The sequence below is a fragment of the Suncus etruscus genome, chromosome 13 (assembly GCF_024139225.1).
Source record: "Suncus etruscus isolate mSunEtr1 chromosome 13, mSunEtr1.pri.cur, whole genome shotgun sequence".
Classification (NCBI taxonomy): Eukaryota; Metazoa; Chordata; class Mammalia; order Eulipotyphla; family Soricidae; genus Suncus; species Suncus etruscus.
The window spans coordinates 9,020,991-9,048,419 of NC_064860.1; the positions used below are offsets into that span (position 1 = coordinate 9,020,991).

The 27,429-nt window shown below is 36.0% G+C and overlaps 1 protein-coding gene across 1 annotated transcript in view; it reads left to right on the forward strand.

Annotated features, from left to right (window-relative positions):
- Window positions 1–27,193, forward strand: part of LRRC72 (leucine rich repeat containing 72) — a 51,590-nt gene extending 24,397 nt beyond the window's left edge. Inside the window, exons 5-10 of the mRNA XM_049785976.1 lie at window positions 7,147–7,228; window positions 11,265–11,375; window positions 20,766–20,855; window positions 22,035–22,187; window positions 25,955–25,982; window positions 27,028–27,193. Coding sequence (XP_049641933.1) covers window positions 7,147–7,228; window positions 11,265–11,375; window positions 20,766–20,855; window positions 22,035–22,187; window positions 25,955–25,982; window positions 27,028–27,193 — 630 coding nt within the window. The remainder of the gene's footprint in view (window positions 1–7,146; window positions 7,229–11,264; window positions 11,376–20,765; window positions 20,856–22,034; window positions 22,188–25,954; window positions 25,983–27,027) is intronic.
- The last annotated feature ends 236 nt before the right edge of the window (window positions 27,194–27,429 follow it).

The window sequence follows — 27,429 nt, forward strand, 5'->3', positions numbered from 1 at the left end:
CTCTGGGACTCCAATGATTCTTATGTTGTTTCAGTTGAGTTTATCAAAGACTTCTTTTTCTGTCTGTTTACATTCTTTGAAGATTTTTTCTATTGTCTGATCATTTGTTTTAAGGCTGTTTTCCAATCTCTTCTTTTGTTATGCATCTTATCTTCTAGCTCACTGATTCAATCCTCAGTTGCTGTTCCTCTGTTGGGGAGGCTTTCCAGTGAGATTTTCATTTCACCTATCAAGTTTTTCAATCCTGTTATTTCAGTTTAGAGTTTTCTCATCTCTATTTTCATATCCTCTTGACTCTTATTTGTGATTCATTCAACTTGATCCATGCTTTTCTAAGATCTATGAACTTCCTCCATATTTCTTCTCTAAACTGCTTATCTAAGAAGCTAAATAGGTAGTTTCACTTTTTGGGTCATCAAAGCTGCCATACTCATTCTCTATGCATGGTGTTGGCCTGTGTTGTTTCCCCATTGTCATGCTTGTAATGTAATGTTTTCTACATCTTGTGCTGAGGTTCATTGACTAGAAGATGTGCAAAGCCTTGAATTGAAGTCCTATATCTTCTCCCTTTGTGGGTCAAAACAGCTCACCTCTGTTCATGTGCCCTCAGGAGATGTTCTGTGTTGTTGTGCCCTCAGAATCTGTTCTGGTGGGTTGTTCATGGCTACCTATCCAGATGCTATTTTTAGCACTGTATATTTTAAAATAGGGTACCAGTAATTACATGATCATTACTTTTTCCTTTTATAAGTTCTATAATTTAATGTATACTTTTATAAATAATCCCTAATACTTGGATTTTTGTGTAAGTTTTGGTAGTGTCATTTTCATTCAACATTGGAAAAAGTACTTCAGTTGTGATGTGGGGTGATATTGGACTATATCTTGCTTTTCTTGGAACTTATTCCTGGTTCTGTGCTCAGGAATCACTTCTCAGATATTCATATGGGAGGCTAGGGATCAAAGCCAGACTGACCACATGCAAGGCAATTTCACTTTCTACTGTTCTCCTTCTCTCTGGTCCTCATTCCAGTTCACAATTATAAACTAGTTCAGAATTTCATCATGTTATTCAATCACTGGTCTATGAATCTTTGTCCCTAGAATTTGGGGGAGGGGGTTGGCCACAGCTGGAGACACTTAGAAGGTTCAGAAGTTACTTCTGGCATGGCACTCAGAAATTGCTCCTGGCTTGGGGGACCATATAGAATGCTGGAGGATCAAGCTGTTGGCCATCTTAGGTCAGCCACATGCCAGGCCAACGCCCTACTGCTGCACCACCATCCTGGCCCCAGTCCCTAGAATTTTTTTATTAGTTAATACTGACATGTTTTGTTATTTTTGTGTTAGAGCAGTGGGGTTTGCATTCTTTGTTGTGTTGTACTTGGGTATCATTTACTTTCAATGTGGTACTGGAGACTGAGAAATCTGCAATTTAGACTGTTACAACATCACAAGTGCAAGACAGGTGCTCACTCATTGAGTCAAATTTCTTGCCTTATCTTTGAGGCTGGAGATATAGTACAGCAGAAAAGATGCTTGCCTTGAACACAGCCAAATCATCTTTTTTTCTCCAGCACTTCATATAGTCCCTTGAACTCAGCCAGTAGTGATCTCTGACCACAGAGCAAGGAATAAGCCACAACTGGTGGGAGTGATCAAAACAAAACAAGCAAACAAAAACATATTCTGGACCCACTACTGGTATTTTTTGCAGTTGAATACTTCTTGGTGGTGGGAGCCAACCTGTGCAGTTTTGGAAGCTTAATGCCATTCCTTTCCCCTGCCCACTAGAGTAAAGAGTGATTTGCCATTAGTCTTTCCATTGTCAGATACCTTCTGGTGAAGTGAGACACAAATTTATCCTGGCTAAAAATAATTTCAGAAAGTGATCAATGGAAACCTAAGTCAAAACATTTCACTTGTCTGCTCAAAACTTACAATGGGTTCTTGTTGATGGTAGGCAAGTTCTTACGAGTAACCTGCAAAGAATCCTCCCCATCACAGATTTGCCTTTCTCTACCTATCTTTTTTCCTACTTCACTCTTAATTTAGCCACACCTAGCACACAGCATTCTGGTTATTTTCTGAAGACACCACCCATAAATATCTATTATATTTTCATTTCTCTGAATCAGACATTTGCTTAAATTTTGCTACTTCTGTGAGACAGCCTGATCAACCAATTTAGCAAATAAAACCAGCATCAGTCTTAGCAATGATTTAGGTTAGTTTTATTAAATGAGATTCCAAAACACGTAAGGGAAATAAAAAAGATAAAGGAATATGGGAATATTCAACCTTAAAAGAAAACCACAGGTCGCCATTATCCATGCTTAAGGGCTGCAGAGCAGAGAAAGGACCCTCTAAGTTCCCACAGGTTAACAGGGGAGGGAGGAAACCTAAGGACAGCATCAAACCTCTGTGTGGTTGCTGCCATCATCCCTGTTTAGGGCCACATTCCATAGAAGGAACCCAGCCCCATGCCACATGTGAAAAAGGAGGGCTGAGACCGGAGGGCAGGACCAAACCCTCCCAGGGTCGCCACCATTATTCCCCACATTACCCCCACCCCCGACTCTCCGAACCAAAACACAACAGCAAAACAATGAAGGCTTCGTCCTTTGACCTATGCAATTACCAAGATCTCTATTTACAGAAGCCTGATTTTATCATACACAACTCAGTGGGTTTCCTGGCAGCATAAAAAGACCTTGGGGTGTGAAAATGAGCGTGTATGGAACCTGTAGTTGTTCCCTTGACAGTATGCTTCAGGGGTAGAGAAACCCTGCATCCCTTAGGCCCAGGGAATTTTCTTTCTAATTTCCCCAATACTTACTGTGCCTAAACCTCCCCCCCCCCCCCGAAAAAAGAAGAAGCAACACAAAACATTGCCACACCAGCCCTCCCTCTTTCCCTTTTTTTTTTTTTAATTTTTGTTCTTGTGGCTATTATCTGTTTGTTTCTTGTTGCTGTTGTGTTTTTATGTAGTCGCTGCAGTTTTTTTGTTGTTTTTTCTTTTTTCCCTTTCTTTTTATAAATTTATATTTATAACCTCTAAACAAACTCCTCCTAGTGTTTTTTTTCCTTTTTTCTTTTTCTTTTTTTCAAACAGAACCACATAAATTGAATTAACGTGTTCTACCTCATAAATTGAGGGGGATAAAAATGGATGGTACCAAGACCAAACAGTCGTATGAACATTGAGTAGAAATAAAAATGATCAGACTTAAACACTAAACCTAAAGTCAATGACAACAGATCCTATACCCAATCTATAACAAGCTATACAGAAAGAAGACCAGTTACACTAGCAGTCCAGGGGGCAAAGGAGGGAGATATGGAGTGCATGCTGGGAACAGGAGAGGAGGGAGGACAACACTGGTGGTGGGAATGCCCCTGATTCATTGTCTCTATGTACCTTATGTGAAAGATTTGTAACTCACTTGGATCACAATAAAAATTATTCACAAAAATTAAAAATAAAAATGATCAGAGGGAGATCTGAAAAAGTTAAGAGCAAATGGACTTTTTTTTTTGTAGCTAAAAATCCTTAGAACCATTAGTCTGTTGTTCTTTTAGTTTGTATTTACTTTCAACTGTGTGCGTGTAAATTCTTCTTAAAATTCATTGGAAAAAATAAATGATAAAAACTTCTACTGGGGAGGGGATGAGATGGAATAGTGCTTGGGACCCAGTGCTGGCCCAAAATAAGATTTCCTGGTTAGAAATTTTGGAGAGAAACTCAGATTGCATGAAAAACTAAGATTATGATTATGTGAATGGACTTTGCTGGCTCAGCCCCCCTGAACCTTTCTGACAAAGGGGGCACTTGGCATCTACTTGCCTCATCTGGGGTATGTGTGCAACTGGCTACTTGGCAGGTAGAGACTTGAGACACCACTAAACATACTACAGTTCACACACAGAGCAGTACATGAATGAGGGAAATAATTAAACTCAACTCCAACATTTAACCTGGACCAAACATCAATAGATATAGGAGCTAAAATGCTCTGTTCTTAGAAAAAATGCTGCCTCAAGTTAAAATTTGTACACACAAGCATGCATGAAGACACATACACACAAACACACACACACATCAGGGAGACTGCTATGAAATGTGATGGCTGATACTAAACTCAGGCATTTCTCATGTGAAGCACTGTAGTATTTCAAGTTATCTCCATGGTTCCTGGGCATTACAAAACAAAATATAAACAAAGCCAAACTTTACTTCTAAGCCTCTATTTAAATAATTAGATAATAATTATTACTTATTAAGCACTTGTTATGTACCAAGATTTGAGCTAAGATATACAATTTATAAAATGTCACACTAAAAATAAATATGAAAAATTAATAGGTTCATTTTTCTAATTGGATAATTATATTTTATTTTAATTGTGGTTTACATATCAGGATAATTTGTGTGTCTTTTAATTCTTGTTTAAATCATGATTTTTAACAATTTGCTAGAACAATGCATATTTGTTCCTGACAATTTTATCTTGAAACTGTGTGTGTTTGTCCAGTTCTCATTTCTTCCAATGTTATTACTGTACTCTGAACTTTTTAATATTCTTCTGTAATATAAACATCTTCAGTCATTACACCTACTATTCCTCTTATACTGTATTCTTCCTGGCCATTGTCTTTCTAAAATAAAGTTAATTAGTAAGGAACTTATGTGAAAGATCTTTTGTTTTGCTTTGCTTTGTTTGAGGGCCACACCGAATATGCTAGGTTTTACTCCTGGCTCTGCAGACAGAGGTCACTCTTGACAGTTCTCAGGAAACTCCATGGGTGTTAGGGATCAAACTCAAGATGGCTATGTGCAAGGCAAGCATTCTCCCTACTGTACTATTTCCCTGTCTCCTGTAAAAGCTCTTTGAATAATTCCTCAAGATCTAATGTCCTCAAGATCTGACTTTTATTTCTAAGTTCCTATCTCCTTACTCCAGTGTAATGTTAAAATCCCAAATAACAAGAGATTTTAAGATAGCAAAATACCAATTATCTCAGGGAAATTAAGATACCATCCTCTTGGGGAAATTGTGATTCCATAATCAAGATTAAATAGCTGAGTTTCTTGGTATTTTTTGTGATTAATTTAAAAGAAATAAAAAAACTTAACAAATTACAATGTCTAGTTGGGCAAGTTACTGGGAAAGGAAAGAAGAAAAGTTCATGAATTCCAAATGGCATTCTTTTTTGACACATATCTCTTATTAGGTCAGGGGGTGGTGTGGACAAGGAAGAAGTGCTTTGCTCTCAGAAGGCCAGTCACTGAATGGGAGAAAAAGGAAATGTTATAACCCACTTCACTACTTTGAGTGATCTCTCCTGCAGAGACAAAATATGACTCTAACAAGGACTTATAAAAGCTGAGGTGAAATGACTGGTGGTCCTTTTACATGAGTTCTGACATAATTTGGTATATCTGAATGTGTGAAATGACAAGATGAGCAGTACTGGATCATCTATATAGTTTGTCTTTTTATTGATTAAATTATTCACTGGTGAATATTACTAACATAAGGAAAAATAAAATTTATTAGATAATTCATATTTTGAAAACAAATCTACTATAGTTTTAGTGAGACATGAGAGAACAAACAAAATTTCCAAACATTCTTCCTAAATTAGAGAGCTAGGCATCTGAGTCAATCTACCAAAAGCTAAAACAGTTCTACTTAACTGAGAATAATGGTTACTTTATGTTTTATAAAGCTAATTTATAATTATAAACACATTTCTATACATATAAAATGTTACAACAATAAATACTTTGCAAGAATCTTCCCCTTGATAAATTTTATATTGAATTGTAGAGTTATCATTTTTTAATCTTTAAGTTAGCTGTTGCTTTTAGAAAAACATCTATTAATCTGCTATAGCTCATCTTCATAATTCAAACTAATATGTTGAATTTTTAAGATTATAGAATGAATATTTATAACAATAACAATCTGGATCGCTGCTATGTAAAAGAAATATTTCAGACATTTCATTTAAAGAGTTTGAATTTATAGTTATGTGTCAGGTATATAGAAATAAATGATACATTGGAGGAATTTTCAAGTGTATTTGGTCATCTATGATTCATACTAAGTAAATTTCTAATCTAATATTAAAATCCTTCAACTTAATCATATTATAAGAAAACGAGAAGATGATAAAGGAATCAGTAATGAGGAAATTTGCTTCTTTCCTTAAAGAAGAAGATAGAAAACTCCAATGGTTAAGTAATTGTACAAAGCAAAGAATTAGAATGCAGTAAGTAATGAAGGTTCATGGCACAAGGTTATCAGAAAAATATGGTTTAAACTGATAGATAAAAAAGCTAAAGCATTGACCTTGCGCTTTGTCTTCTTCTTCGGATAGTGACCAGGGATCTGTTAGCACTGATGTTCTAACCTGTCCATTCCAACTGAAGAGTCATGTTTAGCTAAACTGAGGCAATCTTCAACAGAAGGAAAGTGAACTTGAAGAAAAGATTTTCTTGTAGGAAATAAGGCATAAAGTTCAGAAACTAGGCCATCAAACTAAGGACTTTTAGCATTCAGAGCACTACAACAGGTTGAAGTTTAGAGAATCCAATACAGGCCAAAGCAGAACAAGAAGACAGTAGCATGATACAAGAAATCAAAGAAGAGTCCCAATAAGTCTCAGCATCAGTAGAACTCTTCGATTGCAGCCTGCTCAAGCATGGTTTGATATGTTATGCTGGCAGATGGCTCATCCTTAAAAAAAAAACTTAAAATGTATTAGAAAGTCATCCAGACAAGGAAATTAAAGATTCATCCATAGGAATAGAAATGACCCCAGAAGTAAACACTCAACACATGATAGTCTTTAATATGTGATGATGAATTAGTGGAGATGGTGTTAAATCCAATGAAATGGAAACAACCATGAGAGATTTTACTAAAACAAAAAGACTAGGTGAGATGGTGAAATATTAAAAACTAAGTAAGGAATTTGGTAAAGATGTGATAGGAATGATCTATTTAAAGTTGACTGCTTTTTATCATGTTTATTATAGTATCCCCCAAAACCCAGTGATTAAAAATAATAACAGCAAAAGACCTTGTATCGTTTATGAAATTATTGTTGAAAAATATTTTTCTGACTTACTTTTAGCTCCATGGAATAGCATTTCTTACTAAAAACTATTGTCTGACAGAACTATATTTAAACAACAATGCAATATTTGAGATAGAAGGTAAGTTTTTCAATTTTCTGTATTGATTAAATTGGTTGCCAATTATGAACTTAAAATACAGAATTGTTAATCACATGTAAGATCTCTTTAGCTCTCTGTTGAAAATTTGTTATGGAATCTTACCTGTTAATGTTATGTACATATCTAAAGAAATAAAATATTTACTTATGGACTTAATTTAATATTGATATTATTATTAATAAAAATATGTCTCTTTACCAGAAATGTTGCCATCCTTCTCAATCTCTAAACTGATGATTTTAAGCCAAATCTTTGTTGTATCTGTTATACATGAAACTTAGTGTGATCAATAAATACAAGGCATTACATCCATTTATTTAATACATCATAGATCCAAAATATCATAAATTTTAAGCTCCATCAAAGGAAAAAAATTGCCAGTTAAATTAAGACAATGCTATCAAAATGTGGGGCCGGAGAAATAGCACAGCAGTAGGGCATTTGCCTTGCACACAGCAGACCCAGGATGGATGGTGGTTCGAATCCCAGCACGCCATATGGTCCCGAGCTTGCCAAGAGCTATTTCTGAGCACAGAGCCAGGAGTAACTTCTGAGAGCCACCAGGTGTGACTCCACCAAACAAACAAACAAACATAAAACCCTAAAATGCACCATTACTCTCACTTCAAAATTAAACATTTTGGTAAAATGTAGAATTTAAAGTTAAAATAATATGATTATTTGACTTTCTATTGCATAAATAAAAACACTTAGTTAAATAATTAGGTAAAATATTTTAGTTAAATGAGTAATTTTATTGGCACTATAATATAGTGCTATTAGAATAACAAAATGGACAAAGAAAATAACCTCCAAAATCAAACGAAAAATGTCTGAAGAGAGGTGAATCAAGATATAAGGGTGCACAGGTCCAAAACTCAGCAAAATATAACTGAGACATAACCCAGATGAATCAACTGAGATGCTACTTAAAAAAAGGATAGACCTCCTCAGAAAAAAAGAAGTCACAGAGACTGTCTTGATAATAATATGGAAGGTTAATCAAGAGTCAAGTCTTTTCCTGGGACAGATTAACTTTTATGTGCTCAGAGAACTCCAGGGAAGAATAACTTAGAAAATTTATAAATCTCTTCTCGCAAAATGTCATTCTAATTATTTTACTATAAAAAAAATCTCAGTTTCCTCTTGCTACATCTCTCTCTCCCTCTTTACATATCTCCACTGTCTCTTTAAATCAAACTATTTTGCTTTCCTTAGTGTGCATACACACACACATCACATGTACACACACATCCAAACACAAAAATGACCAAAATATTTTTGCGAGTGGACCTACAGAATAACTGTAACTAGCAAATGACTAGGTTTTGCACAAGTTTCAAAACAGTGATCAACTAGAGAGACAAAACTCCATATTAATAGGTGCAGAGAAAGCATCTGACAAGATCCAATATCCATTTATGAAATTTTTAAAAATATGCAGTGGAGGTTATATATTATAAGTTCATGGCTAATATTTTCAGTGATGAAAAACAGATCATCCTCTAAGATCAGGCAGAAAGTAAGGATGTTTACTCTCATCAATCAATCTAACATAGTCAATATAACATCATTCAAGATAATCTTTGCTACAGCAATGAGGCATGAAATATATAGTAAAGGGATTTAAGTAGGAAAATAAGTCAAACTATAACCATTCACAAATGACATACTAAGAAAATTCTAAGGATAGAAGAAGTAAGGTGGCAATCCATAAAATCAATATGTAGATATCAATGGAATTTTTATATAAACAATAAAATATAAGAGAAAACATAATATCAATAAAATACCCTATTCATAACTGTGCCACTCAAAGTCAAGAATCTAACACTCAGGACAAGTACAAAATTTAGTGTGCATGCCTAGCATGTGCCTGTACTGGGTTCAAGAAATAGCCAGCACCATCTTGTTCTCCAAACATCATTGGATGAATCCCTAGAAATTTCAACCACTAGGATAGCTGGGTTAGTCCCCAGCACTACAGAGTCCAGGAACTCCACATTCTTAGGCCCTGGCACTAAACCTATCTACTGTCTTTATTGATTAAGAATCACTAATGTGGTCCCTATGCCTCCTAAGCATTTTGTGGGAGATCCCCTTCCTAAAGAGACAAAAATAGAAAATACAAAACAAAACACGTTGAACCTGGAGATCAACTCAACAAAGGCTGGGAAAGAGTTTTTACCAAGAAAAACAGAAACACTATGAAGAGAAATAGGTGACATGAGGAAATGAAGAGCCTGTTTATTCATTCGTAATATTCTTAATATTGAACAGTTCGCTAAGGGACCAACGTTTTTCATGTTTTTGTTGGTTTTAGAACTATATCCCCACCATATCAAGGCTTACTGCTGCTCCAGTATCACTTATGGAGTATTTAAAGAACCAGATTGAGTGCCTGGTATGTTACCACAATCAGCAGCACGCATTGTGCTTTGAACTATTTCTTCAATCCCAACTATCCTTTTTTCTTTTAAATTTTTGGGCCACACCCAGTGACGTTCAGGGGTTACTCCTGGCTATGTGCTCAAAAATAGCTCCTGGATGAGGGGAATCGAAACGAGGTCCGTCCTACGCTAGCGCTTGCAAGGCAAACCCCTACCGCTTGCGCCACCTAGTCCCCTATTTGCATTTTTAGTTGACTTATTATTAGCATGTTAAGAGAAATATTTGAATACAGGAATGTTTTGTTTATTTTTTTTTACCATTTTATTAAGGTACTTGATTTGATGAGTGGTTCAAGTATATATTGTTCCAATATTCCACCTGTTCCAGGGATCCATTTCAGCCACCTCCTGTCCAAACCCCATATAAATTCATTTCTGTAGACCAACATTCCAGTTCGGTGCCTTTGGCCATTTGTTGCTCCCTTACTAACTTTCTTTTTTTTTGGGGGGGGGCACACCTGTTTGATGCTCAGGGGTTACTCCTGGCTAAGCGCTCAGAAATTGCCTCTGGCTTGGGGGGACCATATGGGATGCCGGGGATCAAACCGTGGTCCTTCCTTGGCTGACACTTGCAACCTTACCTCTAGCGCCACCTCACAGGCCCCTCCCTTAGTAGCTTTCTATCCCACACATGAGAGAGGTTATTCTTAACTGTCTCTCTCCTTCTGAATGACTTTACTCAATAGGATGCAGTATAGCTCTATCCATGTAGCAGCAAATTGAATGATTTCATCTTTTCTGATAATCTAAAAGTATTTCATTGTGTATATATAACAGTTTCTGTCTAGTCTTCTGTTCTTAGGTTGTGGCTAGATCTTGACTATTGTGAAGAGTGGTAAAATTGACAGAGGGAGGGACACAAACATCTTTTCATAATAGTATTTTTGGTTCCTTTGCATATATACTATGATGTGGAATAGTTGAGTCATATGGAAGCTCAGTTTTTAATTTATTACAATTGTCCATATTGTTTTTCATAAAGGTTGAATTAGTTAACATTCCCAGTGACATTGGATGAGGGGTCCCCCACAACCTCTCCATATCCACACCAGATGTTTTGTTCTTTTTAATGTATGCCAATATCACACATATTCATTGCTACAGGAGAGAAGACCTAAAAGATAGCAATGGGAAGAAGTTGACTCTAGGGGCCGGGCGGTGGCGCTAAAGGTAAGGTGCCTGCCTTGCCTGCACTAGCCTTGGACGGACCGCGGTTCGATCCCCCGGTGTCCCATATGGTCCCCCAAGCCAGGAGCAACTTCTGAGCACATAGCCAGGAGTAACCCCTGAGCGTCACCGGGTGTGGCCCAAAAAAACAAAAAAAAAAAAACAAAAAAAAAAAAAAAAAAAGAAGTTGACTCTATTCCCGCATAATGATAAATTACTTGAATTTTTGCTTTCTTGTATGCATAAGAGAATAAGTCATACATAGTATTACTGATAATTCTTGCCTTTATCAACTCTTTTGTATTCTTTGCTTTTGTATATTTAACATGTTTAATTGGCAATATTTAAAGTTTCGTATAAAAATTGTGCGTGTTTGTGTGTGTATGTATGTTTTTCAGGTTTGCGCTATTTGCCTTCATTGCACATACTCCTGCTACACCACAATGAGCTAACAAACATTGATGCAACTGTAAAAGAATTGAAGAGAATGATGAATCTGAAGACCTTAAGTATAAATTTATACGTTTGGGTTCTTTTAGCTTTTTTTGTTTGGGGCCACAATTGGTAGTACTCAGTGTTACTTCTGGCTCTGCACTCAGGAATCACTCCTGGCAGGTTCGAGGAACCATATGGGATGACAAGGATTGAACCACAGCAGGACAAGTTCTTTACCCAATGAACTATATCTCTGGTTCTTGTACTTTTTTGGGGTTTGTTTTATTTCTATGTGGTTTGAGGCCATACCCATATCCTGGTTTGGTATTTGAATATACAGTGCTAAGGACATGCAAAGTCTGTATTCCATCTTTTTTTTTTGGGGGGGGGTCACACCCGGTAATGCTCAGGGGTTACTCCTGGCTATGTGCTCAGAAGTTGCTCCTGGCTTGGGGGACCATATGGGACACCGGGGGATCGAACCACGGTCCATCCAAGGCTAGCGCAGGCAAGGCAGGCACCTTACCTTTAGCACCACCGCCCGGCCCCTGTATTCCATCTTTTTGTGCTATATCTCCAGATGATTAATTTGCACTTTTAAATGGCAATAAGTTTACATTTTAATAACAGAATTTCTTTTCCTTTTTCAAATTTGAAATTAGCAGACCAGTGTTCAGATCTAAAATATTTAGATTTTCCTAAGAAAAAAAACTAAATCTTAATATTTTTAATGCCATATCATTGAATGAGCAAAAGCAAAGGAGAACATTTGTTAAATATATACCAAATATACATGTCAAAAGTAACAAGTTTATTTGTTTATATTTATAGGTTTAAGTTAATTTTTATTTAATGCATGACTCTTTTTGTATGAAATCATATCTAGAGTAGAAACCTCTCTAGAGAGAGAAATACAGAGAGATTAATATTTTGAAGTTATTTAGTATTTGACCCAACGTTGTTGAGATGAGGGAATTATACAATGATGGCTAAAGCATAAACTATATGAAAGTTTATTTTTCTGTTGTTTGATTTTGTGTGTGAAGCAAGATCATGAATATAAATAAATTAATAAAATTTAATTAAGATGTAAGAGGTTATAGAAAGAGAAAAGTGTGTATTTGAGAGAGAAAATAGGTGGGCCCGGAGAGATAGCACAGCGGTGTTTGCCTTGCAAGCAGCTGATCCAGAACCGAAGGTGGTTGGTTCAAGTCCCAGTGTCCCATATGGTCCCCCGTGCCAGCCAGGAGCTATTTCTGAGCAGACAGCCAGGAGTAACCCCTGAGCACCGCCGGGTGTGACCCAAAAACCAAAAAAAAAGAAAAAAAAAAGAGAAAGAAAATAGGCTTTTCCAGAGTGTAACAGGCAAGCAAAAAAAAAACAAAAACATAAACAAGGTGTGGTATGTGTTTGAGAAAGAACATAGGCTTATGTATTATTTCTTAAAATAAAAACAACACAAACATACTAAAATATATACTCAAAATGGATTGATTTATACTAGTAAAGTTGCCATCAAAAAACAAACAGATTTTTTTAAGATTTCAATTGGGTGAATAGCAAATACTATCTGAATACTATCAGAATTAGAAAGTAGGAAGAGAAGAGTTGAAAAAGCGATGGGTTTTCTATTCTCAATAAGGATATAGTCTTGCAGGGTAATCCAAATGCTAATGAATACTGAAACTTATGGCTATATCTTGTACTCATCTATTCATTCAGGCACTTGTTTTTATAAATATTTATAATTATTCATTCATTCTATAAATATTTGCCATGCATTCACTATGTGACATTCTACTAGAGCAATAAGGATAATGAAATGAACAAAAAATAAACTTCATTTGGACTCTTTGGGGTTTACAGTTTTATAATTCTTAGTTTAAATATCTCTTAGTCAGCTGAAAAGACAAGATACAAAGTAATTTGTTAATTTTCTAAGAGTCAAAATTCAAAAATTTTAATTCATTTTTGGGGTGTTGATGGAGACCATATCTACTTGTGCCCATTGTTTACTCCAAACTCTCTGCTCAGGGGTCACTCATGGAAAACTCAGGTCCATAAATCCTGATAGGAATGGTCTTCTCAATAATTTTTAAACAAACTTACTTTGCAATATTTAGGGTTTCTTTAAGAAAGTTGCCGTAAGTAACTGCAGAATTATACTCTGAATGATGCATTCTGATGCATGTTTGGAGAGGAAACAGAGCTTGAAATTCATCCTTCATGGAACTAGTAGAACAAAAGTAGATTTTTCTGTCCTGGTGAGATCTTGAGAATTGTATGAAAAACTTGCATTCAAAAGTGGGAAGGTTGAATGTGAGAGACATTGTACACTTGAGGTAGATGGATCTGGGTCCATTTCCCAAATGTTCAGGCCTCTCCATTACCCATGCAAGAGTGTCACTTGTTCTGTCTCATTATGTCTGGTCCAGTGTCTGATTTTCAAAATATTGTCGCAAGAGTGTCAGAAAGATAAAAAAGTGCTTTGGCCCTGACAAACCAGATTCAATATCAGGTGTCCTCTATAATTTATTGAACCCACCATGAATGAGTCCTGAGTACAGATGCAGGAGTAAAGCCTAAGCATTGCTGGGTGTGGCCTTTTCCCCAAACAACAACAACAATAACAAAATCTTATCATTGAGCCTCTCTTGGACTGCACCAATTGGTTCCCTGACTTGTTAGATTTCCTTAGTCTCTAGAGAGATGTGGATGAGATCCATGTGCTCTATACCTGCTGGTGGGTCTTTATCAGTTGTACCTCAACAGTTGCTGTCTTCCCAGTTTTCATCATCCTAGCCACACTGCTCCATTGGTGAAAGAGATTCCTTTTGTATTGCATTTTGTCACTACCTGAGCAACCAAGCTCTGCCTGAATTTGAGCTTTTCTGGGCATCTGAGCTCTGCCTGTATTCTGACCCTGCTGGGTCTCTGTGGCCTGCCTGGACTCAGCCATCTGTGTAGAGGACAAATCCTTATTTATTCCATAGTCCATCTGGGCACAATCTAGAAGAGTAGTGAGTAGGAAGAGGGAGAGGCTGACAGGAGGCTTTCTTTTCCTTTTCTTTTTAATCATAATATCATGATTGATCAAGTTCATAATACAGTTGTTTCAGGAACTAAACGTTCTAGCACCAATTGCACCCACATCCCTAGTTTCCCACTCAGTACAACAGCTACTCACTTGAACACACAGACATATTTACACACTGTTAAACACACATTGTTACAACACTGGAATGATCAAAAGGAATAATCAATACTTAGATCAATCAAAGTAAATTTGTGGTAATAATTATATCACAGTGGTGTTCCTAAAGTTATTGTCTAAGGATTTAGTGTGCTCTTGATGCTATCATTATTGTTATCTTCTTTGTTATTGATTAGGCTCACTGAACTTGGTGGGTTTTCTAAGCTTTCTCATTGGATTTGCTTTGATCCTACAGAGTTGACAGTACTATAAAATTTGGAGGTGTCCTGGAGCTATGGATTTGGAAAGATTAGGAAGGTTAACTAATGGAGCTGGGCCGTTTTTTGTGGAGGGTGTCAGGTGTGCTTGAGAGCAGCTTTGCCTTCAGGCCAAAAGGTGAATCTGCTGCCCTCTCCACTGAAGGCTTCTTTTAATCTGCTGTTATCCCACCACTGAGCCATCTCTCTATTTTTATTGGATACCTTTTCAATGGCTGAGATTTCATCTGACCAACCAAACTCTGCTGGTATCCCACACTTCCAAACCTGCTGTATCAGAAAAACAAAATGGCAGCCACTATATATTCAGGAAGTGATTTTCTACTTATCTGAATGGTTCTAGATCTAGGCCTATCTAGTACCAATCACATCTGTCCCAACAAATAAAGTGATCTCTTAAAAATTATGCCAAGATCATGGGAGATGCATAAGTAACACTGTTCTTATGGAATATCTTGATCATTTTTTGAAAGGAAAAGTGCTGTATCCAATTAAAATAAAAGTGTGTTCCCAAAATTTCTAGTAATAAGTCGCCCCATTTTGAACAGCTGCTCTATTCTGGTTGGAGATAAAAGAGGGGAAAGTTTGTACTTAATAAACTCCTCAGTTTATTTCTTCAGTCTAAGTTCCACTGATTCTCATCTGCAAGAGCAGATTAGATCCAGCTCATTAACCAAAATGAAAAACCTATGTATTTTCAAATGTTAAAAACTTTTGTCTTTTCAAGTTGTAAAGCAGTATAAAATGCTAAAGTATTTATTATTATTATCCCACTCCAATTACACGTTCTTTAGAGGGCAAGAAAATAGCCTGGAGGCAGAACCTCTAATCCACTTCAACACTGAACCCTCTATTGGCATTTAGGAGGAGGGTTTGCCAAGAGATTGCCCAGGAGACGCTTGGTGGTGGATGCTTCAGGGAGGCCTGAAAACAGTTGCAGAGTGTGAGGTCCTGGAAACTGGAATTCCTGACTTCCAGGCTGAGTCACAAGGGCCCCACCTCTTCCCTTCAGGCAAATTACCTTTCCACAGCCTCCCTTTCTAGGTGCCTCTTTCCTCTCTTCCCTTCCCCTTCCTTCCTTCAAACTCTAAGTTGAAATACTTAGGAGGCTGAAAACTTTTTCTAACATGCAGTCATCCTGTCCCTTCCCCAAGTGTGAGGTGGGGAAAATACCACCACCAGCAGCCACAAAATACTTGAGTCTTGTTTCTCTTATTCTGTTTTATTGATACCCACCATTAGAAAGTAGACTTGTATTACCTTGTATTATTACTATTAGAGTAGTATACTTATATTTTACAGGTTTTAAAGATTTGCCTTCTTGCAGAGCAGCAAGTTCTTTTGAAGAGCTTTGTTCTTTTACCAATTTCTATAGTTTCTACTCTTAAACATTTTCTACTCAGTGAGGTCTAAGTTCACAAATGACCAGAAAATGAAGGACCCATGCTTGGGGTGGGAGTTTATTCTCAGTGGTGTCTTTCTTTTAAAGAGTTTACTCTTAACCTAAAACTCCTCTCAAGCTGAGACAAAGAAAAACCAAAACAATTCACCCAATGAAAATACCTTAGCCTTTCCCTGTTGTTTTTTCTGAAGAATGATTTTAGGTTTCCACTTTTTTCATTCTCCGCTTTTGATATATTTGGTCTTTTTAAAAATTAGGTGTGAAGGAGCCCAGAGATAATGTAAGGGTTAAGGTGCTTGACTTGCAGGCTCAAATTCAATCCCTCGTACCACAGATGTTCTCCTGAAAATCTCCAGGAGTTATTCTTGAGCAGCATTGAGTGTATCCCACAAAACAAAATTAAAAAACAAACAAACAAACAACTCTCTCAGGAATAATTTCCATGTCCAGAACCTCAAAGTGGTGTAGAGTGATCCACAGATTTTAGTTATTGTGATAACCGTGAAGATATTGTTCTTAGTCAATTTGAGTTAAAATCTCCAAATCACTGACAACAGCTGAGCTTCCTTCTTTGGGCTCCTCTGGATGGACAGAGAGAAAAACTACTTTGAGCCTTTTTTTTTTTATTATTTCCCCTATCTATTAAAGTAGATGTTGTTACATTATTAATCATATCAGCATTCTTCAAAAGTAGTCTTAAAGTTCTGATTTCTGATTTTGCTTTAAAAGTTTAAAAAGTTAACCTGGAGCTAATTCTTTAAATGACTGTTTTTTTTTTTCTTCTTCTTCTTCTTCTTCTGTTTCAGTAATAAGTAGCTTCATACATGTGACTCATGTAACTCAAACTTGTATAGTAAGGAAGCAAAGACATTTTGATATATTATTGGGTAGATGTAAATTGCTTTTGCTCAGAATCCCAAATTAAGATAAGCAAGACAGTGCTGGCGCCACAGAGGTGTACTCTAGAAGTAGCCTAGGGGGGTGGTGGATTAAATAGTATTAACCTATTGAAAGTGAAAGTGTAAGCAATTTTACTTCATCGTTTTGAAAGGAATGTATCCATATATCATAGAAAGCTTTCAGAACTTTCAAGTACATAGAAAACCAATTTTATATCTCAGGAACTTAATTTATGATAATTTTAGTAGCGTCAATCCAAAACTCATAAATCCAAAAGGCGAAATGTTTAATAGTAGGGAAGGGAAAAGAGGAGTGTAAGATTGCTTCCTTCAAAAATTGAACAATCGGGGTGGGGATAGTGGGTGGTGATGAAAGATAATAAATATAACAAGCCTTTAGAAGTATTTAATTCTATTCATTTTTTTTTAAAGTAACTAAATAAGAGGTTGGAGTAGTAACATTTCCTGAGAGATAGTACAGTGGGTAGGACTCTTGCCTTGCAAGAGTCAGACCTGGGTTGATTTCTGGCATCCTATATGATCCACCAACTACCACCAAGAATAATTCCTGAGGGTAGAGCCAGGAGTAAGTAAGCCCTGAGCATCTCCAGACATAACACCCCCCCCCCGCAAAAAAAAAAAATAAAAGAAAACCCAAGAAACCAAATAATAAGCAACATCTCAGTTTTCTGAACTGGTGTCATTCAGATTTTACTTCAGAATAAAGTAAAAAGTAAACCACAGAAGCCAGAGCAATAGCACAGAGGGTAGAGAGTTTGCCTTGCATACAACTGACTTGGGTTTAATCCCCAGTATCCCAGTATGGTACACTGAGCAATACCAGGAGTGATTCCTGAGCACAGAGCTAAGTAATTCCTGAGCACTGCCAGGTATGGCCCCAAAGCAAACAAACAAAAATTTGATTCAAAATAAACCATAATAAGCACATCAAGAATTTTAGTAGTGAGAACCTGAGGAATATGATAGCCAATCAAATTTGGTGATTTGTTGCCCTAGAGGTGTGAACCTTTATTAAAATAAGTTAATTTATTAAGGAGTAGGAGAAAATGCCAAGGAAATGGCATTTTAGTGGGAGCCTGAGAATGGATCATCAAAAAGTGTCCTACTTGCGAATGTGTGGTCCTGAGTTTCATCTCTTGTACCAGCCATGTGCACACACAGGGAATTGACCCCAGGTTCTGGTGCTAGGAAGCAGAATTAGGAGAGATACCATCACAGAGTGTGTTGGCCAAGAACCACAAAAGTGTGTGAGTCCTGCAGCTGAGAACACAACCCTTCAGAGCACCTTCAGTCGGTGTGTAAGTCCTACAACTAAATAAACATACACACAACCCTCCCTCTCCTATCCCCACAGCATCGCAATCAAGTGTGTGTTGAGTCCTGGTCATCGTGACAATAGTGAAAGGAAGGGAGAGTAGCAGGGAGGAAAGAAAAGAAAGAATAATGTTTTCAAAGGGGAAGGAAAGAATCTGAAGTGTATACCAAGATGTAAGCATCATGTACCGATGATATATTGTTCATTAATATCGTGTTGTGCCCAGTTGCTATCAGGATATGAGGTGTCGAATGGGATGCTCTGAGACAGTAACCACAGAGTATACTCTGCACCAAACCATTTGTGACTCTTTCTGCTGCTACATTCTCATTAAAAACAATTGTGCTTGGGTTTTATGTCCTTGAAGGGTATTGATTTCTCTTCTTCCTGGGTCAGAGTACAATTCAAGATCCTTGTGGATTTCTTCAAATGTCTCTATTTCTTCTATGTCTCTATTACTGAAGTAGTATATATATGGATATATATATATATATCCATTCCATCATCTCTAGCTATAATTACTTGTTATATACACCAAGTTGATTTTTTCTCTTTTAAGATTAAAATGCAAACCATTTCTGTCCTTCCAGAAATCTTGAAAACGTTCCATCTATCCCCCTTTATTTCTACCCATAAACTCATCATTTCCTTCCTTCTAAATTTCTTGCAGCTTCTGGCACTGTATTTTCTGTTCTGTCGTTCTGCACTCATATAACTTGTTGATTTTATACTAGGTATCTTCCTTTGCCCAATTTACACCCTTCTAGAGCTTATATTTTCCAAAGTTATTAGCTAAGGAAGTTTGTAGTTGGATGACAAATATCAGAATGATTTATTACCCACAGAGAAAACATTCAAATGAGTAACTTTTTCCATTTTAATCTAGTTTGTGACTTTTAAGCAGGTCGTCATGTCCTTTATATTAAAAGTGCCGCTTGGAGACATTAATCTGTTTCTTCTGGGTTTCTATGCTTAATGTTATCATTATTTTTATCAAGCACCCATATATTTTATCCCTAGATTGATGCCATAGTTCCACTCCTAAACTGAACACGTAGAGTAAAAAATGAGAGTCAAAATAACGGGTGTTATTTGTACAATAGCTTGAGCTCTTTCTGCTACTGCCATCTAGTGGTTATCTGCTTTAGAGGCATTTTCAGAAGTATTTTCCTAGAAATCAAGGGCATGCAGATTCCAATTGGAGGGAGGGAGGGAGAAAGAGGGAGAGGAAGAGAAGAAAGGGAGGAGGGAGGGGAGAGAGAGAAAAAAGGAAAGAAAGAGAAAGAAAAGAAATAAAAAATAAAGAGAAAGAAAAGAAAGAGAAAGAGAAGGAAGGAAGGAAGGAAGGAAGGAAGGAAGGAAGGAAGGAAGGAAGGAAGGAAGGAAGGAAGGAAGGAAGGAAGGAAGGAAGGAAGGAAAGAGGGAGGGAGGGAGGGAGGGAGGGAGGAAGGGAGGAAGGAAGGAAGAGATGGAGGGAGGGAGGAAGGAAGAGATGGAGGGAGGGAGGGAGGGAGGGAGGGAGGAAGGGGGGAGGGAGGGGGAGGGAGGGAGGAAAAGAGGGAGGGAGGAAAGTAAGAAAAAAATCATACAGGTCTCATTACATATTGTATCGAGAACATCATATTTAATCATGTCTAAAACCAAAAGAAATGCTCTTTCTTTTCCTTGAAAATAAAGCCCTCACAACTTCTAGTAGAAGATTTTAAGAGACGGAGTTGGTGCTGATTCCTAGGATTGTGAGACACAGCTGTTGAGGCCTTCTGTCTCCTCAAGCATCATCTAGCCTCCAAAGTCTGCACAGGGAGAATTATTCTGTGTTTTCCTAGCACCTAGAGCCTCAAAAGTTTGACCAGAGGAAGTCAAGATGCACTTTCTACTGCAGACAGCTCAAATTGCTATTGCATTTATGTGCTACAGACAAGATGAAGTGGAAGAAGAAAGCATGTACATCTTCTACTGTGAGACAGAGAAAAGAAAATCAACTAATGAATAAAGAGCTTGGTTGTGTTCAGATTCCCCCATCCCATGCAGTTGATATCTTCATTAATTTACTTAAGGTTGAATTTCTCCTCACTAGTGGGTAAACAATATATCCCAGAATCTAGAACAATTCTTATTAGGTACCAAGTACTCAGACAGTATTTATGGAATAAATGAATTTAAGGAATAGGCAAATAAAGTGATGCTCTGGATAAAGATTTAGTGAAGGTAATGTTTGATTCGTGAGGTTAGCTTTGTACATACTGTTTTATGTTTTTTGTATTACCATTTTATATTCACATTGCAGTTTCCAATATCAAGTGGCAAAGGAAACTAAGTTTGAAATCTATCTTGTGTTTGGATTCTTCTTTTGTAGGTCTTTTTCAAAACCCTTTGTGCCAATATAACTTATACCGTTTATTTGTCATCTACCATCTTCCAAGAGTAGAGCTGCTTGATCAACAAGGTAAGTTCTTTCCTTTCCTGCAGAGAAATATTTGAGTCAGTCTCATAATTTAGTAATTTTTAACATGGTGAATTATTGTGGAAAATAACACTTTGAAAATAAAAGTATTTCAAGTATTCTTAAAGTTTTTATTATACAAAACTTGTCCAAGACCGGCAAGTCATGCTTCTTGACCACTTTATTGGAAAGACCTAATTGAAATTGATGGAAGATCTGCTCTCGTGCTGGTTTTTACATGAATATGTTTGATGTCAAAACATTTACCCCTGGGGTTAAAAAAGAAAAGAAACTTCAATGACTCACATCTTAGTTTTTCCTACAAAAGTGTAAGAATTCAACTAAATCTTTTAAGGACTATTTAATTTGTAGAAAATTGGTTCTTTGACATTCTGTAAAAGTAGACTAAATTTTGTATAATCAATGTCAAATTCTTTATCGCTATACATATTGTAGAATAGCTATGACCGATGTATATACCAGAAACAGTAAAATAAAACTTGAGGGCCTGTTGCAGTAATACAGTAAGTGGTGAATTTGCTTTACGCGCTGCCAATCTCTAGCATCCCAGACGGTCTCCCTGGACTGCCTAGAGTGGTCCCTGAGCTCAGAGCCAGAAGCCCTAAGCACTGCTTGGTATGGCCCCAAAGTGCTTTATCAACAATCTTCAAGTAGTGAAGGGGGGAATGTGTTCTTTTTATAAATAAAACCAAACTACAAAAGTGTTCGTAATTGGGGCCAGAGCGGTGGCACAAGCGATAGGGCATTTGCCTTGCACACACTGACCTAGTATGGGCATGGTCCGATCCCCGGCATCTATATGGTCCCCCAAGCCAGAAGCGATTTCTGAGCACATAGCCAGGAGTAACCCCTGAGTGTCACTTGGTGTGGCCCCAAAACAAAAACAAGACAAAAAATGTTTGTAATCATTGTGCTTAGATATTTAAAAATAAATAAATAAATTTTCTAAAAAAAAAAACAAACCTAATCTTCCACTATATATGAACTCTTATAGGCAAATGGAAATTAATGATAGTACCATGACAATTTAATTTTGATCGTATATTTGCATCTAGCAGTTTCAGATGTTTTTGAAGGTGTTCAAGTATACTTAAAATCATCCTGCATGATTTTATGATGCTTATACAGTAATATTTCTTTCATTTACTTTTCATTCACCAGCTGTTACAGAAAAAGAAAGAAAAGCAACCATCGCTATTTTCAACCATAGAAAGGCACATGCTATTCAATCAATTGCTTTCAATACAAGAGTAGATGCTTCATGGAATTCTCAGCCATCATTTAAGCAAAAGACAGCCCGCAGTGTGCCTTTAGGTATTTTGAAAAAAAAAATATTAAAACTTCAAACTTTTGAGTAATCTTATAAGATAATAATTTCAATTTATCATAGGCTACTGAGAAAGTAAAATATTTCTAATTGTATTCATCTAGATTAGAATAAATAGGTAATCCTCTTCCTTTGTGGAAGTGATGGGATAATAATGATATTTAATTCCTTATGCCAGTGTCTAGGCTAACTGACTCAGCAAGAGCCACAGTTGTTAATACTATTTTTATGGACAAATTAATGATTTATGGCTATACATTTTTATTAAAAAAAGAAAATATTAAAGAAAAATAAAGGTTTTTAATAAAAAAATTAATATATAATATGATATATTTTTTTCTGCAATTCTTACAAAGAGGCCTAAGAAATAATATAGTGGGTATGGGGTTTGATTTGCACACAGTTGTTCTTGAACCCCATATGATACACAAAGCCTGCCAAGAGTAATCCTTGAGCTTATACCCAGGACAGTAAAGGCTGGAATTGCCCCCTCCCCTAAAAATGGTGATGGGAAAGAAGCACAATGAATAATTTGGTTTTATTCACATATGTACATGGTCATTACATGCAAGTTTAGTTTTGTAACTTTATCTTTCATGAAGCTTTATTAGTTTAAATTTAATTTCAGTCCTTTTTATTAAATTTATTTAATTTCAATGACAGTTGAACCTAGAGTTTCAAAAAGTATTTAAGCAAATACTTAAAACAATTAACTCTTATGAAGGTTGATGCTCAGAGTTAATAATAAATAATAAATTCAATGATTTAATCAGTGTTCAAGAATATTGTTTTTCGGGCCCGGAGAGATAGCACAGGGGCGTTGCCTTGCAAGCAGCCGATCCAGGACCAAAGGTGGTTGGTTCGAATCCCGGTGTCCCATATGGTCCCCCGTGCCTGCCAGGAGCTATTTCTGAGCAGACAGCCAGGAGTAACCCCTGAATAACACTGGGTGTGGCCCAAAAAAGAAAAAAGAATATTGTTTTTCAGCTATCATCTGTGTGCTTAAGATTATGAAATAGTTGCTATACTGTCAGGCATAATAATGGAGGAGGAAGGTATAATAAAAATGTATGAAGACTCATGATTCTGCCCAAGATACAAAATTATTATTTTAAAAGTTAAGGAGTAAGGGCTAGAGAGGTGGTGCAAGTGGTAGGGCATTTGCCTTGCACACTCTAACCTAGGATGGACTGCGGTTCGATCCCCCAGTGTCCCATATGACCCCCCAAGCAAGAAGCGATTTCTGAGCACATACCCAGGAGTAACCCCTGAGCATCACTGGATGTGGCCCAAAAAGCAAAAAAAAAAAAAACAAAAAAACAAAAACCGTTAAGCAAATATTAAATTGAAAAATTTAAGAAATTTACCAGGCTGCAATATAACAATATGAACTATTGTGATAACTATTGGTAAATATAAAATATAAACAAAAGGTCTAACGTAAGTATAGAATTAATGGAGAAGAAAATTGTAGAAAAATTAAGCAGAAGTTGATATTTAAAATAAGAACCAATAATTTTCTAAAATTGATCAATTATATGAATTCTTAGATTCGCTAATTAAAATTCATCTAAAACCATAAAAAACATATAGTTAAAGATATAATGATACCAAAGGCTAAGGAAATGGCTTAAAAGGCTAGATTGTATTGCATGTGGGAGTCCTAGAATCCATTGTAGGTATCCATTGAGTGTACTCTTCCCCCTAAAAAAAGTATTTTAACCCATAGTCTAACTTGATTAGATTATATTAATTACTCATATGTACATAATAAAAGTGAGTTTTACTTGTGGGGAGGATTCATAAACGATGGTAACTTTAGTTCTGGCATCAATGACTACTGGTTCTTTATTTCTTTTGTCTGTCTTTCAATTGTAAACCTTTATATACAAAGCTTTTTTCATTGCACAATCTTCTCAAGATCCTTCCATTTTGTCATGAATGGTAAAATTTCATCTTTAAGTGAGCTACTTATGAAAAATATACATTTTTCTTTCACCAATCACCTTTGGATACACTGGATGCTGCCAAACTTTTCCATTGCAAACAATGTTGCAACACATATAGGAGATAATAACATTTCTATAGTCTTTGCAAAGATTCCCTAAAATTGTATTGCTGGGTCATATACTAGCTCTAGTTTTAGCTTTTTTAGAGTTCCATGTCATTTTTCAAAATGGCTGCATCAGTTTACATTTCTACCAGAAGTTCATTAGGTTTCCTTTTCTCCACACTCTTTAATGCTTATTTTTCCTTTTGGAACTTTATACTCATAACTCATTGGAGTTTTAATTTGCACTTTTCTGATAATCCACAATGAACATCTTTCCATAAGCCTATTTGCCATCTGAACAGCTCTCAAAAACAGGCACGGGTTCTGCTCATTTTTTAATTGGGATATTTGGTTAAGTTGTATGAGTTTTCATACACCTTAGATAATCTCTTATCAGAAGGATGATATATAAAGATCCTCTCTCATTCAAGAGGCTATCCTTTCATCGTGTTTATATTTTCATTTCCTATATGAAAACTCTTCAATCCAATATAATCCTAATTGTTTATCTTTGCTTTCCCTTGTGGTTGGGGTTGAATCCCTAAAGATACCTTTAACATTGACATCATGGAGTCAACTTTATCTTCTAAGTATTTCATAGTTTCAGGTGATATATTAAGGTTTTTAATTACCTTTGAATTTGGGGAAGGGGGTTTTGGAACACACCAGGTGATGCTCAGGGGTTATTCCTGGCTATGCACTCAGAAATTGCTCCTGGCTTAGGGGACCATATGGGACACCGGGGATCAAACTGTGGTCTGTCCTAGGCTAGTGCGGGCAAGGCAGATGCCTTAACGCTTGCACCACCAATCTGGCCCCTACCGTTGAATTTGTATGTATGTATGTATGTATGTATGTATGTATGTATGTATGTATGTATGTTTGGGTCACACCTGGCAGCGCTCATTATATAATTATAAATACATTATTACATATAATATATATTTATATATGTATATACAAAGTCAAGTCATTCAACATGGCAGTTCAATTGCAAATCTTTGACATCTATATTTATATATATGAAGAGAGACATATGTGTGAAGCTAGTCAGTGAAACCCTTAATGTACTTTGATATAAAGGTTCATCATGGAGTAATATACTAAATAATAACAAAATCAGAATATTGTCAGCAAACTAATCTCTGTGTATAGGTGTGAATCTGCCAGGATATGCATATATACATAGGCATATGGAAGCAAGCATCAAACATCTTTTTTGCTTTGTTTTGGGACAATACCTTGTGGTGCTTGGAGATAGGTGAAGTTGACTATTTCAGTCTCTGGGCTAGGGTGATGCTCTATCAGGGTTTGATCCCCAATATCCCACATGGTTCCCTTAGTATCACCAGAAGTGCATAGATATAGATATAGATATGGATATATTACTAAGTGCAAAACCAAGAGTAACCTCTGAGAACCACCAGCTGTGGCCCCAAAGCAAAAACAAACAAAAAGAACCTTAAAATAAACCTAAGGTACTAGATGTCTGTGAGAAATGTTCGTTCAGTTTGTTCTTGGGTACCAAGGCATCTTTGATGAGTTGAATCAAACATCTAAATGATGGTGTTGAAATGCTCACCAAAGGGACTGCTTAAAGACCAGAGAACTAGGCCCTCGAGTATCCATTTATCAGATTGGTCTATTGTTTTTAATTCCTGATAAGCATTTGAAAAACACTACTTCTTTTCTTTTCTTCAGATTTTACATTTGGAAATAATGTAGACAAGTAAGTGGCTTTTAAATTTTTTATTTTACTATATTTCATAATTGTGTTAACTCCTTAAATTATCTCATTTCCCATAGTAAACTTTAGTAAATTATTTAGAAAACTAACTTTTAAATTGATGAAATTTTCTGTTTCTTGGCTAAAATACTTGTCTTGCATGTGATCAATCCAGAATACATTCCTAGCATCCTATATGACCCCCTAAACTGAGTGCAGAGAAGAAATAACCCCTAAACATCACCAAATGTGGCCCAATACATTAAAAAACTGTTCATATTTGGCATATTTGTTTTAATATAATTTTTATATGTAACCTAAGATAAAGGAATAAATTGGCATATTTGTTTTTTGTATAATTTTAACATGTAACCTAAGATAAAGGAATGGATGACTTAATACATATAAAAGCCTACAAAAAATTATTAGCTATTACAAACAAAGCTCATTTTCTTCCTATTTGGGTGTTCCTCTAAATAGCTTCAGTAAGGTCAGCATATGTAAATTAACACTTTACATGGACTGTGATTAAATAAAACAAATTAAATTTGTAATTTAAATAAACAAATACTTAATTATATCATGCAAAATATTTAAGTTCATGAATACTGATGAATTTACAAATCATCTTTGATTTGTAATCTGTTCTTAGGAATTTCCTTTGAATTCCCTTCAAAAATAGTTTGAGTGCTTTTATGAAATACAGCATCAGTTAGAGACTTCACTTTCTCATAAAATATATTGGTCTATTATTTTAACCTGCAGGTATTTCAGTAAACATTCATAAATAGTTTATCAACTAATATTTATTATGAAACAAGTATATAGTAAAATGACACCTGAACTGTAATAGCTAATAACATTCAAACTGCTGTCTTAAAAATTAATAGATAAAATAAAAAATAACTACGACCTAAAAGTCATTTGCTAATATAGTTCAAAATGATTCATTAGATATCATACTACAGTATAAAAATATGATATTGCTGTGCTAAAAAATAATTATTTTGATACAATTATTTTCTGACATGAGTACCATTTTTTCCAGGACTTTGTTTGATAACCCAGAAGATGCTGTTTTTGTAAGGTCCCTCAAAAGAACAATCATGACTTTTACATCTATGGACTGGGACACAGTGCCAACATCAGAGGAGAAGTACGAAGCAGAAAATGAAACGAAACCTTCGCAAATCCTCACAGTTACACTGAGATAAACACTGGCATTTTAGCCAATCTAGTGATTCACAATACTGTATTAAATGTCTCTGTGGTTCAGCTATCATATAGATACAGAAATTCTTTACATAATATAAAAATCAATCTTGGTCATGTGAAGTTTTAAATAAAATATTGATATAAAAATGTATACATTAGAGCCGGAGAGATGGCATGGAGTTAGGGTGTTTGCCTTTCATGCAGAAGGACGGTGGTTCGAATCCTGGCATCCCAT